At 36.9% G+C, this 17,372-nt stretch overlaps 1 protein-coding gene across 1 annotated transcript; it reads left to right on the top strand.

Moving 5' to 3' along the window:
* Positions 1 to 11,341: 11,341 nt before the first annotated feature.
* lrrc3 (leucine rich repeat containing 3) lies at positions 11,342 to 16,798 on the top strand. The gene is made up of 2 exons (XM_088607344.1): positions 11,342 to 11,572; positions 14,337 to 16,798. Exon 2 carries the CDS (start codon positions 14,598 to 14,600, stop codon positions 15,366 to 15,368), a length of 771 nt encoding a protein of 256 aa, XP_088463470.1. The 5' UTR covers positions 11,342 to 11,572; positions 14,337 to 14,597; the 3' UTR covers positions 15,369 to 16,798.
* Positions 16,799 to 17,372: the final 574 nt, after the last annotated feature.

Here is a 17,372-nt window from a genome sequence, read left to right as displayed (position 1 = left end):
TTTCTGCTTTTCTCAACAGCCTTATGAGACCTCTGGTTGAAATGCTTCCCTCATATGGCAAGGATACTAACTATGCTCTCCAACTGTTCAGTGATTTTCAATTTCAGGGTCCAGAATGCTACATTTTTACCATGGATATCATATCTCTCTACACCATTATTCCCTACCATGATGGTTTTTCAGCTCTCAAGCACATACTACACAAAAGCACAGAGTTTAATCCACCAACTCACACTCTAGTACGTCTTGTGGAATTGGTTCTTACACTTAATGCATTCTCATTTAATAACCCTTTTTAACAGCAGGTTAGTGGAGTCGCCATGGGCACCAGGATGGGACCTAGCTATGCCAATATTTTTGTCCGTTGGGTTCTTTGCTTCCTATACTGGCTTTGTCGCTGACCTCTACAAGCAATACATCAATGACTGCATCGGTGCTGCTACATGCTCTAATGACCAGCTAGAGCACTTCCTGCATCAATTTACTAACTCTCACCCATCCCTCAAATATACAGTTAACATACGTATCTTCCACCACTCTTCAGTTTCTAGACCTAAATTTATCTATTAACCATCCACAACTCTCTACCTCAGTCTATTACAAACCCACAGATTCACACAGCTATCTCCTGTACAGCTCTTTTCACCCCATTCACACCAAAAACTCTCTCCCTATTATACAGTTCCTCAGGCTACGTCGACTCTGCAGTGACGACATGGATTTCCAAAACCAAGCACTCAAAACGCATTATTTTTTCATCAACAGAGGATCCCCCACCCATGTTAGGGCCCTCACCTGGGATAAAAACAGCCCTCGGATCATCAATTCAATCAGGAACTCCCAGTCTCACAACTGGTGCTTCCCTACCATTTTCTACCTTGGGTGCTATCTACCCCCAGGTCCATTATTAACAAAAACTATTTTGCAGGACGATCCCACCATCATTTCCCTTTTTTCTGACCGCCCAATTATCTCTTACCACTGACCACCCAATCTAAGTAAACTTCTTGTTCACAGCTCCCTTGACCGCACTCGAAAATCATCCCTTCCAGGCACCTTCCCCTGCAACAGTATTCGCTGCATCACCTGCAAATACATATCTACCAACACGCTCATTCAGGGCTCCTCAGGGTGATCAGGTCAATTCCCATCACCCAGACGACATCCTGTACCTCCACCAAACTCATTTATTGTATCACCTGCAAAAAATGCCCAGCTATCTACGTTGGGGAAACCGGAAGGAGACTAGGAGACCGCTTCAGAGAACATGTTAGAGCTGTGAAAATGAAAGATTTCTCCAAGCCCATAGTTTCTCATTTCACCTCAGATGGCCATGATCATACTGATCTCTTTGTCTCTGTTCTCAAAGAAGGTTTCTCAACTCCCATAGCATAAAGACTACAGAAACTAAACTCATCCTAAACCTAGGTTCACACCTTCCCCCTTCTCTCAGTGCCCAATTTATTTTCGTGTAATCTTCTCTATCCATATGTCGGTTTTGACTTCACACCTTTCCTCACCCCTCTCCACTTTGCACTTCCTGAGTTCTCAACATTGACTCTTATTCTGAACTTGGATTTGATAACCGCAAGTGCTGAAAACCCAGCTTCACAAAGGCAGGAAATTACAAAAGGAAGCAGAATTCACAGAGCTCTGTTGCTTATTCACTGGTACTCCAATAGTATGAGGTTTTTTGCTTTGTGCTACTCTGTACGCAACTGTTTATGATGAAAGAAAAACTTTGCTGGGGACTGTTTTATGGTTAGAAAAAGCAGCTTTCTGTTCATTCATTTAACTTGCGCGAAAAATACTCACAGGGCTTACTTATCAAACTACTGTGAACAGTTTCCAAATTACATTTCAATTTATTGGGGAGCATGCCCTCAGCAGCCAATACTTTAAAGCAGACAACACACTGAGGACATTCTTCAGTGTCCACAATTGTGCACGTGAAATAGAAATTCAGTTCGTCCTACTTTCTGTATTTGCGTTTCCATTTCTCTTTAGAACTAGGCTCCATGTCCTTCATGTTTTTTACTTATATTTAAAAACCTCTAAATTGCGATCAAGTAACAAAAAACTCACAAAGTGACCACTCATAGAAACATGAAACACCGAAGCCACGGTCAACTGGTACGCTGCTTACAGACTACCGACTCTTGTGGCCAGTGTCATGTGACATAATCTAATACCTTCATATCCGCTAGGTAGCGCGCGACTCATTCTTATACAGTATATTCTGTGGGCACGAACAGTGGGTTTTCCTCGTAATAAAATTTTTCTTTCACTCGTGATACCTGAGACGCCCCTGACCGACAATGGCGCCTCCCCAGGGTTCTTGTAGAAGCCTTCCCACTTTACCACTTTGCTGTGGTAAAGCATTCGTGCACCATCTAATGGCACAAATAATGAAATGTAAGAAAAAACAGCCCCAAACAAAGTGGAATATGGCGAAGGGCCAGTTAAAACTGGCAGGTATGCCGGATCTAGAAGGACGGAACCTATCAAGCTAAAAAGGCAGCCTGCAATTAAAATCTGAAACCCTTAAAATGTCAAATTTCCAAAGTTAGCAAATAATTGTTTTGACTGTAAAATAAACTAGACATCCACCCAATTCTTGAGGCCTTGAGTGTTGACACCTGGTCAACACTGGGAGAGAACATACAAATGCAATAAAGTCTAAAAAAGGTTAATTGTTCTATGAGCCACATTTCCTGTGACACATATTACAAAGAGCTTTGAAGGTTCAAGCCCTTAAGATAGAAGGGAACCTAATTAGAGATAAGACCTTTATTTGCTCCGTGAACTTCTCCTTTAAATTATTCATGTTCCACTTTAAACATAAAAACAAAATACTTTCGAAACAGTAATAGAACATGCACTGTTGAAAAAATCCAGAGGCTATTTGGAGGGTCACTGGGACTTTTGTCCTCTAAATTGAAGAATTTAACTGCTGATTTTTGTAATTGCATAAAATCCTATTTTTTTCCAGGCCAATTAAAGTCAAGCAAAATATGAATATTAACCTGTGCCCTCTTGAAATATTAAGATCTTAGGAAAAGTCATTGTGAAGACAGAAAATATTAAAATAAAATTAATAAATAAATTAAATAATGTACTATTAAATTCAATTCAATTAAATAAAACTAATTCAGAGATGAATGCCATAATTTTCATTATTTTAGTAGACTTATTAGGTCTAGTACAACACCCGTGAGACTATGTGGATCTTGTGAGGTTACAGAAGAATGTAAATTAGGATCACCAATAGATTTATTTTATTTATGTATTTCCAACTCGTTGTACTAGTGTAATTTTTCCTTGTGTTTTCATTTTAAGTTTTACATTTGCTGTATCACTAATAAATTGCCCTGTCAAACCCCAATCCCATCTAATAGGAGCATAATCTATGATTGTATGCACACTTATAATGCAGTGTCACATTTCAAAAACATAACTGAGTGTTCCAGCTGTATTTTAAACAGTGCAGCTGCAATTTGTGCGCGTCTTTAATCAAAATGCAGTTTAACCTTAATCAGTTATTTGTATGCCTGTTAAAACGCTGAGACATTTTTTTTCTGTAATTCCAAGCTGATCTGAAGTCAAATTCATGATTAAACACAGGTGCTAAAGCTGTAACATTGACTAATAACTTCATCGCACCACCAACCTCCAATCTTTTCAAAATAGTATAACTCAATTCATTAAGTAATATAATGCAAATATTGTAAACTGTCTTACTCCTTTCTGGAAACTAGGTTTGAGTAATTAATTCTGTACAATAATAACACACTGTTATGTCTGCTGATCTTTTAACTTTAACTGAGCATTCGGTAACTAGCTCAATATTGGGAGACCTACTGTGCATCTCCTATGGTTGCAAGTATTGTATTTTAAATGGGGAACAAACACAGACACAGTAAGGAAAGCAAGAATGTTAACAAAATTCTATTGTGGCAGCCCTGCTATTTGGAAATACTGTATGAATTTCCTGTGTTTTCTAGAAAGGAAATTAACATTACCACTGCTGTGTTCTTTTGTTATTGTTGCTGTTTTTTTTGGTTTGATTACATTACAATCATGTCATGATTTGCATTTCTAATTGTTTTTCAGTTGTATTGTTTAAACTTAAAATCAGTCACATTCTAGTACTTCAGTTCATATTTCTTTAATTTCAATTCAATTCAACTTTATTGTCATTAAACTTACACAGGTGCATAGTATAATGAAAAGTGTTTCTCATTAGTCACTCAGGTGCATTATATAAATAGGACAGAAGATAAGACAATAAACAGTAACACAATAGCAATAACAGCAACATGTAATAACATAACATAAATAACATGTAATCAAAACTGTGCAAAATTTCAATTCCCTGAAATGTTTAATGTTAGTGTTGATACCTATTACAATATTATTTCTGTTATTATTATTATTATTATTATTATTATTATTATTATTATTTCATAAAATTAATATAGTTCTCCAATGTTCCTCTCATAATCTGTATGACTATATCTGTCAATAATAAATGTATACCTACTGTGTGAAATCTGTGTCCATAAGTGAATTATCTTAGGTATTATTCAAATAACTTTAATGAGAGATGCCTGCTTGGCACAGTATATTCATATCATTTCATTCACACATTTTCTGATAGATTTGGTAAAATTCTCTTCTCTCTTCCCTTTTCATTAAAAAATATTTAAAATGAGGATTTACGAGCTTCAGATTAATATTTTGTGGAGATAACTGCAGCTGTAATAGAGATAACTTTGAAGGAGATAAAGAGCTCATTACAAAAGTGTTTTATATTTTATTAGTACTCTGCCATTTAATTCACCAATGCCCAGTTTAAAAGCCAGCACCAGGATACAGGTAGTTTAGCATTGTTATTATAGATCTATAAAATTATTGCATTTTCCCAGACAAAAATGCAATAATGCACAAAGACTCTCAGTGCTGCTTGCATTTATGATACATAAAAACGTAATTGATTTTAATGCCTAAAATCTCACTGTTTTCCTTATCTCTTACCATTTCTTTTCACAGAACATACATAACAAAATAACATCCATTTTGATTAGAAATTTTTAATGCAATGTATAATCTATCATTTTGATTAGTTGCATAGTATGGAAAGTGGGAAATCATTAAAAGTGTAGCTTAAATACAGTAAAATACAGTGCCTTCAGAAAGTATTCACCCCCAATTGATTATTTCTCGTTCTGGTGTGTAGCAAAGTCAATTTAAAGGATTTTTTTCACTCCTGTAGAAGTAATACTCTATAATGTTAAAATGAAAAAGTATTTAGTTGTCTTCATAATTATATTAAAAATAAAAATCTGAAAATTACTTAATTGATAAGTATTCACGCCCTTTGTTTTAACAACCTAAATTGGGTGAGGTATTCAATTATCTTGAGAGATCACACTAAATACGTAAACAAGGTACACCTGTGCTCATTTCGAATCCACCTGTGTTCAATTGCTTGATTGCACAATAAATATGACTGACTGAGGTCTCACAACTAAAACAGCAGATCAGATCAGTCTAGTCTAGTCTAGTCTAGTCCTGTCCTGTCCTGTCCTGTTGTCATAAAGACCAAGGAGCTGCCTGAAATGAAGTTGTTCGGACGAAAAAAGCTGGAGAAGGTTATAAAAAGATCGGTAAAGCTTTGAACCTTCCTAGGAGCACTGTGAAGTCCACTGTAACAAAATGGAAAAAACATGGCACAACCCAGACACAACTAAGATCAGGCCGTCCTACTAAATTAAGCAACTGGACAAGAAGGGTAATTGTCAGAGAAGTGATCAAGAGGCCAGCTACAACACTGACAGAGTTGCAAAGCTCTTTGGCTGAAATGGGAGAAAACCTGTCCAGACAATCAACAATCTCTTCAGCACTTCACAGATTTGGCCTCTTTGGGAGAGTAACTAGAAGGAAGCCACTCCTGAGAACAGCCAACATTTAGTCATGCCTGGAGTTTGCTAGAAGCCATGTGATGAAAGCTGAAACCTTTTGGAAGAAAATTTTGTGGTCTGATGAGACTAAAGTTAAGCTCTTTGGCCTTGGTCATAGACGATCTCTGCCGGGACTTTCTGCATGACTTTGTGGTGGAGTATCTAGGCCTTTCTGACCTCTTAGTTATTCTCTTCAATCTGGAAATACCTGTTTCTAACCCTTACCTCTCAAGCTCCCTAGGTTTTCGCAACTGACAATCAGTTGATCAGCCTACAGTAGGTTCACGAATTCTCCTTATCTTGTTTGTCTACCTCTGATCATCTAGGGCAGTGGTTCTCAAACTGTGGTACACGTACCAGCAGTGGTACGGGAAGAGCCCCCAGCTGGTACGCCATATGACCCTGGAACTTTGTGTGTGCTGAAAAATCGGGATGGGTTTTCATATTTTCTATTTTAAGACGTGTCGAATACGCAGCCTACGTACTACAATACAGCGCGCGCTAATACTTAAGTGGACACAGAGCTACAATGTAATCCTATACCATTCTATAGGAATGCATGCTATGAACGTAAGTGATCAATTGTATTTAAAAAAACGTATCTCCAGCAAATAGAGAGGTAGGAGAATGTGCGTGATTTTGGAACAATGCCAATGTGTAAACACAGGAATGCATAGAAATGTGTGCTAGGAACGCTGGTAATCTTGTGAGCACAGGAAAGTGTGATAGATAACAGAAAAATACAAAAATAAAGAACTGTTCTAGGTTAATTTGAGAAAAATAAACAGATTGTCTCTGTGTTTTGCTCCCATGCGCATGAAATAAAAACTTCTTTTAACTTCTGAGACAGACTCCTGAAACGGGGAAAAATGCAAGCTTGCGGATTGCTAAAGCAGGTAAGCCCCACACTATTTTTGAAGAACCTTATTTACCCTTGGGAAAAGAGCTGACACGTATTATGTGTGGAGAAAAAGCTGCTAAACAGCTCAACCTGCTGCCCCCTCTGAAAGACAGTCACTCATAGAATTATTGAAATGGCGGATGATATCAAAAGTACACTGGTAGAGCGCGTTAAGATGAGCAGATGCTTTTCACTGCAATTAGATGAGTCTGTAGTCGATTTGGCCAATTCGCTCGTTTACGTTAGATACGAGTTTGAGGGTACGTCCCATGAGAACTTTCTGTTCTGTAAATCTCTACCAACTACAGGAGAGCACATATTTCAGCTTCTGAATGAATTTATCGAAGAGAATAGCATCGACTGGATAAAATGCGTCAGCGTTTGTACAGATGGTGCTAGAGCGATGACAAGCCGACACAGCGGTGTAGTTGCACGAATTAGAAAATGAATGGATGCATTGCAACATCCACCCTGAGACCTTTGCCGTCAAGAAAATGCCTGATGATTTAAAATCTGTTTAGACTCTGTTGTGAATTGTATCAAGGCTTAAAAAATGAATTCACATCTGCTTTGCTAGACTAAACGGGCTAACCCCTCTCATTGAAATGTTGCTTTTTTATTGTTTATTTTTATGTGTTGTTGTTCCTGTTTTTTTCTGTAAAGGGCTTTGAGAAGCCACCTTTAAAGGCACTATGTCAAATAACGTTTATTATTATAATATGTATTATGTGTGTGCGCACACAAACGCTCATGTTGATCATTTAGAATTTCTGGGGTTCCTATAAGAAGATGACTTGTAGGTGGTACTTGGATGTTTTGGTTTGATCAGGGGTGGTACTTGGTCCAAAAAGTTTGATTTGCTTAATAGTGCTCTTTTATCTACCCTTGAGACTTTTGCTCCTCTTAAAAACTCAAACCATCTCTTTTTATCAGTGCGGTGGCTCTGTGGCTAAGTTGGGGTATGAGAAAAGACAAATTGCTAAAACAAGAAATTGTATATGGCCAATCAAGTGAACTTATCTTATCTTTCTCTGACCATCTGTGATCAATGAAGGTAGTCTCCTGGAAACTTGAACATAAGTTGCATCTTTCTGGCCTAAACGTACATTATCAGGCTTGGAAAGATTACTTTGAATTTAAGGAAACGATAAAATCTGCTTGATCCAGCTATTTCTCTGACATCATTGGAAAATAACCAAAACAACCCTAGACACATCAGCAGAGTGGTAAAGCTAAACTTCCCTGCCACATTACCTGCCTCATCGCAACTTTGCAACAAATTTCTTTAGCTCCAAGATCGTCAACATCTGGCATCACATTCTCTCCAAAATGGATGTCCGTTCCACACCTCCTCCCTGCTTGCCCAACTTTACTGGTTCCCTTCTCTCCAATTTATCTCTTCTTGACTCTGGATCCATCAGTAAACTGTTTTGCGTGTGAAATCCACCACCTTTTTACTTAGATCCCATTCTTTATTTTAATTCTGTTTCACATCTCTCTGCCCCATTAACCTTTTTGAACCACTCCAATGTTGCTTCCAACAACTTCACAGCACAGAAACTGCTCAGGTCAAAGTCACTAACTATCTTCTAATAGCTTCTGATTCTGAGTCTGGTGTTCCTCAGGGCTCTATACTGGGCTCCCTACCTTTCAGAACTTACATGTTTTCACTTGGTTAGCTTTTAAGATCACATGGTCTCAACTATCTGATGATACTTAAATCTACATCCATACCAAACCTGACATTGATGTGGTTGTCTCTATTCTCTTTAACTGCATCTCTGACATAAAAACATGGATGACTCAAACTTTCCTTCATCTAAACTGTGAGAAGACTGAAGTCATGCTTACTGGCACCCCTATCAACTTTGTAAAGCCAATGTTGTAACTCTCTCTGTGGCTATCTGTGGATGGTACTGTACTTGAACTTCAGTATACATTGAAACATTCTGGGGCTGATATTTGACTCGAGCTTGACATTTGACCCACAGGTACAACATATTGTCAAAACATCTTTCTTTCGCCTCAGAAACATTGCCAGACTACATCCTATGTTATCGCTAACTGTGGCTGAAAATCTGATCAACACATTTATCTCCTTCCGAATTCACTACTGTAACGGTCTACTCACTGGGGTTTCTAAAGTGACATTGAACAAACTCCAGTATGTCTACAGATCGGCAGACAGAATCCTAAACAGGTCTAGCACAAGGGATTACATTACTCCTGTCCTGGACAACTGGTTTCCTATCGGGTTATGTATTGACTTCAAAATCCTCATGCTCACTTATAAGGATCTGCATGGCTTCGCACCTCAATACTTTTCTGAGCTGCTATTGTCCTACTCCACACCTCGCAAATTTCACTCTTCTAATTCTGGTCTCCTATCTGTCCTGCCTACAGTTTTTGGGTGACAGGCCCTCTCTCCTGTCATGCCCCAAAGCTCTGGAACTTTATCTGTAAAGATATCAGAGTCACCTTCCCTAAACCCCTTCAAATCTAGACTCAAAACCTTCTGCTTTAGAAGCCCTTTACTGAACTGGTTCTGTTATTCACTCCTTTGCTCCTACTGTATTCATCCCCCCATTTACTGTTTCCTCTCATTGTGTATTTTCATTGTACATATTTTGTGTATTTTTTATTGCGGTTGTCATTCTGTTGTTGTTGAGAAGCCACCTTTGAAGGCGCTATATAAAATAATGTTTATTATTATATTTGGATATTGTGGGTGTTGACAAAAAAGAAAGAGTCCAACTGTCTAATTTCGTTAATCATGTGAAATTAACAGTGGGTCCATGAGCACAAGATTTCTTCTGTTTCAGAGAGAATATCTTGGGCAGAATTCTGTATACTGAATGTATACGCTCTCTCAGCCTAGCTTCTTGGAGAAAAAATTTAAATCCTGACTCACATGGTTGGAAAAGTCAGATTGCCAGTTTAGATAAAAAGAGATTGGAGAGCCTGTGGTTAACCATCGAAAACGAACAGGGTTCCAGTTTATTTGAGGTGACATTGCATGATGGTGATTGGCAGAGATGTCACCAGGTTTGGTTCTGGTACCCACCCTGCAGACCCCCAATTGGTGGACTGTCCTTTAGGAGATGGATGGTTTGACCTGTGGTTTTTGGGAAGAAACCAGCCTAGAGGTTTGCTGGAGCCCATCTGTGCTATCACTAAATGGATAGCATTGATACAGCTTTATGATGTCTTATCAGAGGGGCCTCTTTAGCCACATTCCTCTGAGAGAAGCACCAGCTGCCTGGTCAAGGCACACAAAGATTATTAGAAATCTTTAATAACACTTGAACTTTATTGCCATATGTAACCGGTACATGTACTGGTACAATGGAATTCTTACTTCCAGAAAGTCTCTCGATTGTTAAAACAAGTGTAAAAACACAAAGTGCAGACAGTGCATCAAGACAATATACAAACAAACAGTAGACAATGTACAAGTAAACAAGTAAACAGTTTGAATGTAAACAATTCAGACGTGTAAACAATGACCGGAGATGTGCAATAAATAAGAAATCATACTGAGGTAGATGGTGTAGGTATGGTCCGTGGGGCATGGCTAAATGTGTTCGCCAATCGCACTGCTTGTGGATAGAAGCTATTGAAGAATCTAGTGGTAAGTGTCCGTATGCTCTTATATCTCTTGCCTTAATTCTAAGTGAAATAACAGGTCTTGTCACTACATGTTACAATTAATGTATTTTGGTTCAAATGCTGCTTTCATTTTGACTTGCTTTACATGATGTAATACTGGCTTAACCCTATATAAATAAAATGCAGATAAAAGGTAACCAAAAATTGTATTCTGAACATTCAAACATAATTGGAACCCAAGATATAATGCAGCAACCAGCACGATACTAATTAAATATTATACAAAATGTGTTTACTTTACTGAAGTGATACTGTATCGATACATCATTCAGTATTTTGATAATACGTACAGTATAGAGAAATTAGGTAGTTTAGTCTGTAAATAAGATATCCAACTTGTTACTTGAATATGACACTTCTAGGGGGAGCTACAGACTTAAAATAAAAAGGAAACAAGTAAACCAAAGTAAGCTGGCACAGATGAGAATCTTTTAAAGTCAGAAATAGATTATCTACCAGTTTAATTATTGCTCTGAATATTTAGCAAGCTTTTATTTGGGGGTGGGGGTTTGTGATTAATGTAATATTTTAAGATTTTCCCTTGTACTTGTATATGTGATTGTTTCTATTGAAAACTACAGGATTGGTATTTGATTCTCTGTTTTTTCCGGTCTAATTTACTTACCAATACACTTTTTTTTTTGTATTTCAAAAGATTTATTCACTTATATTAGTTTTTTTTATTATTATTTCTCTCGTGTGTTGAACTAAAATACTAAATGCGCCTATGAACTCAACCTACTGCATATCGCGTGTGTGATGGTGACGGCTGAGGGTGCGTATGAGTGTGTGTGTGGCGTTTCAGATACTGTCCTGCTCATCACCATTTGAAAAACAGTTTCTCTGAAAGGAGACTCACTGCGCTGGCAGGGATTGATACTTGATCGTGCAGCAGCCCAATCAGCACGAAGTCCACAGAGGTTGGATTCCTCGAATTCAGCTCTCCGCTACCGAGAGAAGGAAATCACAGGTATCCATCTCAGTAGCAACAAGTGAGAAAAGAACAAGTGGATCTTCTTCGATGGGTGTTTTCATTACGGTAAGCAAAATATAATTCTAAAGGTGTTTTCTTATTTGCATTTTAGAAATAATCTCTTTTAATTCTCTAAACGGTGTCAGTAAATATGAGCTTGGCTAACCTTACTTATTTCCTCACCTAAATTCCCGCTTAAGGATTAATTAAATAACCGAATAGAACATATTATAACATGGAAATAAACGTCGGCGATGCAGTTTGAAATTCTGTAAATATTTGAATTAATGTAAAAAGTTGACAAAATCACAAAGACCCAGTCAGACTAAGTACAGCACCTAAGAAATTAAAATTTAAGATTCAGTGATAGGATGACATCGGGGTAAGCAAAACGATTGTTTTTAAATTTATTTATTTTGTCAGAAATATATTATTTAAAGTTCATTTGCATCACTCTTGGTCACAACTGTGGTCGATTGCGGGACCATATTGCTAGAGTGTAATATAGATTCCAGTGTTTTGGAACTTTAATTTAAGCGAAGTCCTATATTAATAAACATAAACAAGTTTATAATCCTTAATAACAAAATAACCTGTTTCTTATTTTCAAACGTATGTTAAGCCCCATCAAGTCTGTTTTTTTTTATATATATATAAGAGACATGGAACTCCTGTCCTCAAGGGCGGAGTACTGCGGATTTGACAAGTACGATACATTCATTTAGCAGCTAATACGGGCTATAAAAAGTTAAACTCTTGAGTTCTATTAAACAATTATTATAAGAGACGAAATGGAAAAAAAGAAACTGTGGGACGGGGGTTGTTCATCCCTGAGTTTAATTTAGGGGAAACAAAAGGAGTAGCCTAAACCCAACATCAGGTACAGTAGCAAGAACCGAAACAGTTCTGCGTGTGTAATTTTGGTTGTTTAAATTACACAACTGTACTTGCATTGCTTGGGAAACGTTTGAGGTTTGTTTTTCCCCTCTTAGTGTGTTTGTTTTTCAACTTTAAGCTTCTTAATTTAGGGAATAAATATACATTTTTAAGAATAATTTTAAAATTCTTCTGCTAAAATCTTCTCAAATACAGTGCCTTTTGCATATTTGATTTGTTCTTCGTTAAATCCATTGTTTTATCACCAGCAGATGAATCGTGATATTAGCTCTAGAATATACTATTATGGAAGCCTAGCATACTTTATGATTGTTATGATTTCATTTGCTTTAAAAAATCTTATTTTTTTTTAAATATTGTTCTTGTACCTGGTGCGATGTGTGCAGTATTACGGTAAAATACGTATTCAATGAAACGTAAAAAATAAGAGGATTAGATTTCCTGTAAATTAATTTTATTTACACAAAGTTAATATTTTTTAAGTGTGGTTTATCGAATTGGGTAATACTAGTAATTGTCTAAGGAGTCTAGATCGAATATAAAAAATCATGTGTGGTAACGTTTCCTGCACTGAGATGACAAATTGTTGCAAGGCTGGGAGCAGTCTAAATTGGGACGGTTCACCAAAGAACAGCACTATCTGTAGGATACTCAGCCCCCCCACCACACTTCTCTTCTTTTTCAGCACCACAGATGTCCATGGAATCTTCTAAAAGCTTTTAGCACTCAGCATTTTATTGTTTGATACTTTTGATATCCATCCATCCAACATATGCACCTGTTTTCTGTGAATGCCAGACACTGAACACATTCGGTGGTGTTATGACAGCAAACCAGAAATGTTACATTTCTGGAGTGACATTTATTATGCCTAAAAAAATTCTGCTACATAATTAAAACTGGTGGCTGTAGTAGATACAGTTAGTCATTTTAAAGCTTTTCTGAAATAAAATTAATCTACATACAACTAGGTAATGTTAGGATAGTAGTGGGATCATGGCAGTCCACAGGAGGGAGCTACAATCCAAATATAATTTACAATAATTTATATACATTTTTTATATACAGATTCAATTTTTATGTACATTAATTTTGATTGTGCTAAAATCTGGGCTTCTGAAAATAACACCACAATACTATGAAAAAGTTCATTGCATATAGTAAGGTACACCTGCTCCTTTACAGTTTTGGTCCCTTTCCTTTCATGATCACCAAACATGATGGAAAGTTTAACTTCTATTGTTAATGTTTAAAACACAATTTTTTTTGTGACAATATTCAATTGTGTTTCACTGTCACATTTTCTTTATGCTCTTTATATATGATATACTGTATTTTTATTTTTCCTGTATTTATTTATACTGTATATTTTTATTTTTTCTGCTAAAATCGAATATGAATTTCCAAATTGAACATTCAACAAGATTTCCACTCACTTTGTGATTAAATGAAATTTTTGAAAGCCTTTGTTAAGATGTTGAGCTGTATGTCATAAATCGCAGCCAATCTGCACCTTCACCTGACACTTAAAGTGTTTAGAAAACATCTCTCTTAATTAAATGATACTCATGCAACTCAACAAAATAAAAATCGTACCATAATTTTAAAAGATTTTACTGAAATCGTTTTTACTGTGGACTGTACTCTTCCACGCCAATTGAAATCTCAAAATAAGTATAACACAATTCACAATTTAAATACGAGCCTCATTAATTTATCAAATTCTAGACCAGTTTATTTTGTTTTCACTTTTTTGCAAGAAAGAACCTTAAAGAACTGAGTTGTCTACTTACTTTAAAGCATCTCCATTTGGCAGTGTTGAATCTAAGCTCATTTAAGGATTAGAATGCAAATGGAAAGCATAATGTTAAAGAGGTAAGTCATTTTTCACTGCCATAGCTGAAGTGATGTTCTCTTTGTTTTATACCTGCAGGTGTGCCCATTCAAATATATCTGAGGAAAAACAGGCTGAGATGGATACTGAAAAGGTTGTTGAGCAAGTGGCTTAATTCACAGAAAAGAACCAAAACAATTTTGGTAGTATTCTGGTGTGCCTACATTGCTGTCTTACATATACCTTCCATTTTAAATTCAGTTTCATTCAGAATGACTTCTCATTGACAAAAGTTGAAAATGACAGCAGTAAAACCCTAGTGGAAGCACAGGAGTTGGACTGGACACGGGTGTATCTGTTATGCACAGGAATATTTTTGGGGCAGCTTCCACAATGCTCCTTAGGGGCCTGTACATAGTGCTCATGCACACTGCCCTTACATTCGCTTGCCCCAGAGGTTGCCTCTGCACGGAAAAAAATGGCGTGATGGCTGTGCACTGCACCTCACGCAACCTGGACAAAATCCCGTCCGATTTGCCAGAAGACACTGTGTCTTTGCTGCTGGACTCCAACCGCATCACTAGAATCCCTAACCAAGCCTTCAAGGACCTCTACCGACTGCAGGAGCTAGACCTGTCGAAGAACGCCATTGAGGTAATTGAGGCAGGGGCTTTCCACGGGGTGGCAGAGGGCCTTCGGTTGCTGGACCTCTCCAGCAACCACATCCGCAGTGTCCCCAAGGAGGCCTTCTCCAAGCTCAAGGCCAAAATCCGCCTCTCCAACAATCCCTGGCACTGTGAGTGCACACTGCAGGAGGTGCTTAGGGAGCTCAAATTGGACCCTGAGACGGTCAATGAGATCAGCTGTCACACCTCCGTGCAGGAGGAGCACACTGGAAAGCCCGTGATCCAGGTACTTGACTCTGGCATCAACTTCTGCAACTTTCACCACAAGACTACTGATGTGGCTATGTTCATCACTATGTTTGGCTGGTTTGCCATGGTCATCAGCTATGTGGTTTACTATGTGAGGCACAACCAGGAAGATGCTCGGCGGCACCTGGAATACTTGAAGTCTCTCCCCAGCACACAGATAACCAAGGATTTTGATACTGTTAGCACAGTACTTTAATATACCGATCACTATAACTGAAACCAAAGGGTTTGAATGTGTGACAGATCAGGTATCATCAGTATAGCACAGTCACAGGTCTTAGTTTGTTTAATCTCATTGTTGTTTGGAATAAAATCTAGTTGTAAAGTGATGGCCTATGTAGCCTGTCCATCTTAAGGCACACACAGGCAAAAACATACATACATTCACACCAGGGCAAATTGTCCCAGAAGCCTATTAACTGACCACCATGTCATTGGACTGGGGGAGAAAATTGGAGATCCCAGAGGAAACTCACATACTGTACAAACTCCACGCAAATAGCAGTGAAGTTCTGGAATTGAAACCAAAAACTGTGCCACCTCCTAGGAAGTCAAACTGTTTACTTTTTGTACCTTGTGTAAAATTCTACAAAAACCTTACAAAATTAAGCTTAAGATGTTAAACATTATTAAAGTTTAGGACTAATGTTTTCATAATTTTTGTATTGACATGCTTTTTTGAACAAGTAGCGTAGCCTCCAAAAAATGTAGTGTTCTAAATCATTACTTGTTTCATTTGTTCACATAATATAACTTGAACAATTAACTGCAATGGTTTTAATGTTACTGTACCTTGTTGTTTGATTTGTTTGATGAGGAGATATGACCTGTTGTCTATTTAACAACACTTCAGCATTTGAAGTTTAAATGAGAAGAACCCTCCCCATGCATCTGTGTACCCTAGACTCTGCTAAATTTCAGTTTTATGGGTTTAGGTTGATTGTTTAGAACTATTTGCTTTTCTTAGTGAGGACAAAACTGTGCAATAAATATAGTTTCCTGTCTAAATACAGTTTACAATTTTTAAACATTTTAAAATAGAAATCATAATATTTTTTAAATCTTTCTTTCAATATATAGTAGATTGTCTTTTCCTCATTGATTGTGTCCCATGTCTCCCTCCATATAAGGCTATATAAGCTACAGTATATAAGGCTATAATACAAATGTTGATTATATTGTCTGAGTTTGAATTTTAACCCAAGTGCCTATGTTTTTGGTACCATAACTTTACATATCAGTATTTTTTTTCAGTATTCAAATTAATCAGGTATTCCTATATCTTTTCTTGTTCCTTTGTGACTAATATCAAAACCTTGATGTCAACACTATTGATGTTGAATTGTGTGGTGTAAGGTGTGTCATGAAAATTTAAGCTGTATCTGTGGCCTGTTTTCCTGTTTTTAAAATTTCTGCCATTTTTACTCTTTTCCTTAGATCAAAATATTTATTGTGGTCTTATCTTAATTTTTGCTTCTTTCTAGTTGATGAAATCTTAACATACATGCAGTTTAACAGTTGTTTGTTTTGAGTGAAATCCTTTATGTTCATTCTAGCATTAGCCTTTATAAATTACTTTATTGCTATTTTATTTTTGAAAAAAATAACTTTACAAAATCTTGAAGTAATAAAGATGCAGAAGATAATGCTGAGTGCAGAAGATTTATTTTTATGGAGATGTAAATAGAAGCATACAGAAGATTCAAACATTCTGAACAGGAAGACCTTTCTTTTTATTTTCCCCGTAAGTATTTAATTTTGTAGATGAATCCAATGTACCATAAATCCTTAAGAATTTATTAATTACAGGTTAAAATTCCCAGGATAATTAGGTCAAGAGGTTTGTCTTAAACTGCATCAGTTGCACCAAATCATATTTGAAAATGTGGCATAAGTGAATTTTTATAGTGATCATTAATAGAAATGTATTACTTGTAATTACAATTAATGCATAAGGTTCATTAGAAAACATAATTCTAGAAGAAGTGCACTAACATTTTATTATTCAAAAATGAAATACAGCCACAAGAAGAAATACAAGAAACATGTTGTGGTACTTTGAAAGATACCTCCCAACGCCTTTTTATTTTTTCAAATAATCTGATGAAGGACTGCACTACTCTGTAAAACTGCTAGGTGGCATAGTGAATCCTTAGCAAGCCACATGTCTAACAGTGGAATTGTGGTCTGCCATGCGAAA

Source organism: Lepisosteus platostomus, chromosome 14 (genome assembly GCF_059453375.1).
Source record: "Lepisosteus platostomus isolate fLepPlt1 chromosome 14, fLepPlt1.hap1, whole genome shotgun sequence".
NCBI classification, from domain to species: Eukaryota; Metazoa; Chordata; class Actinopteri; order Semionotiformes; family Lepisosteidae; genus Lepisosteus; species Lepisosteus platostomus.
The sequence above is the reverse complement of the archived record's forward strand: the minus strand, read 5'-3'. Positions and strand labels throughout refer to the sequence as shown.

Excerpts from the sequence above, each read along its gene's own strand:
- lrrc3 (XM_088607344.1), top strand. The coding sequence starts at position 14,598 with ATGCACAGGAATATTTTTGGGGCAGCTTCCACAATGCTCCTTAGGGGC.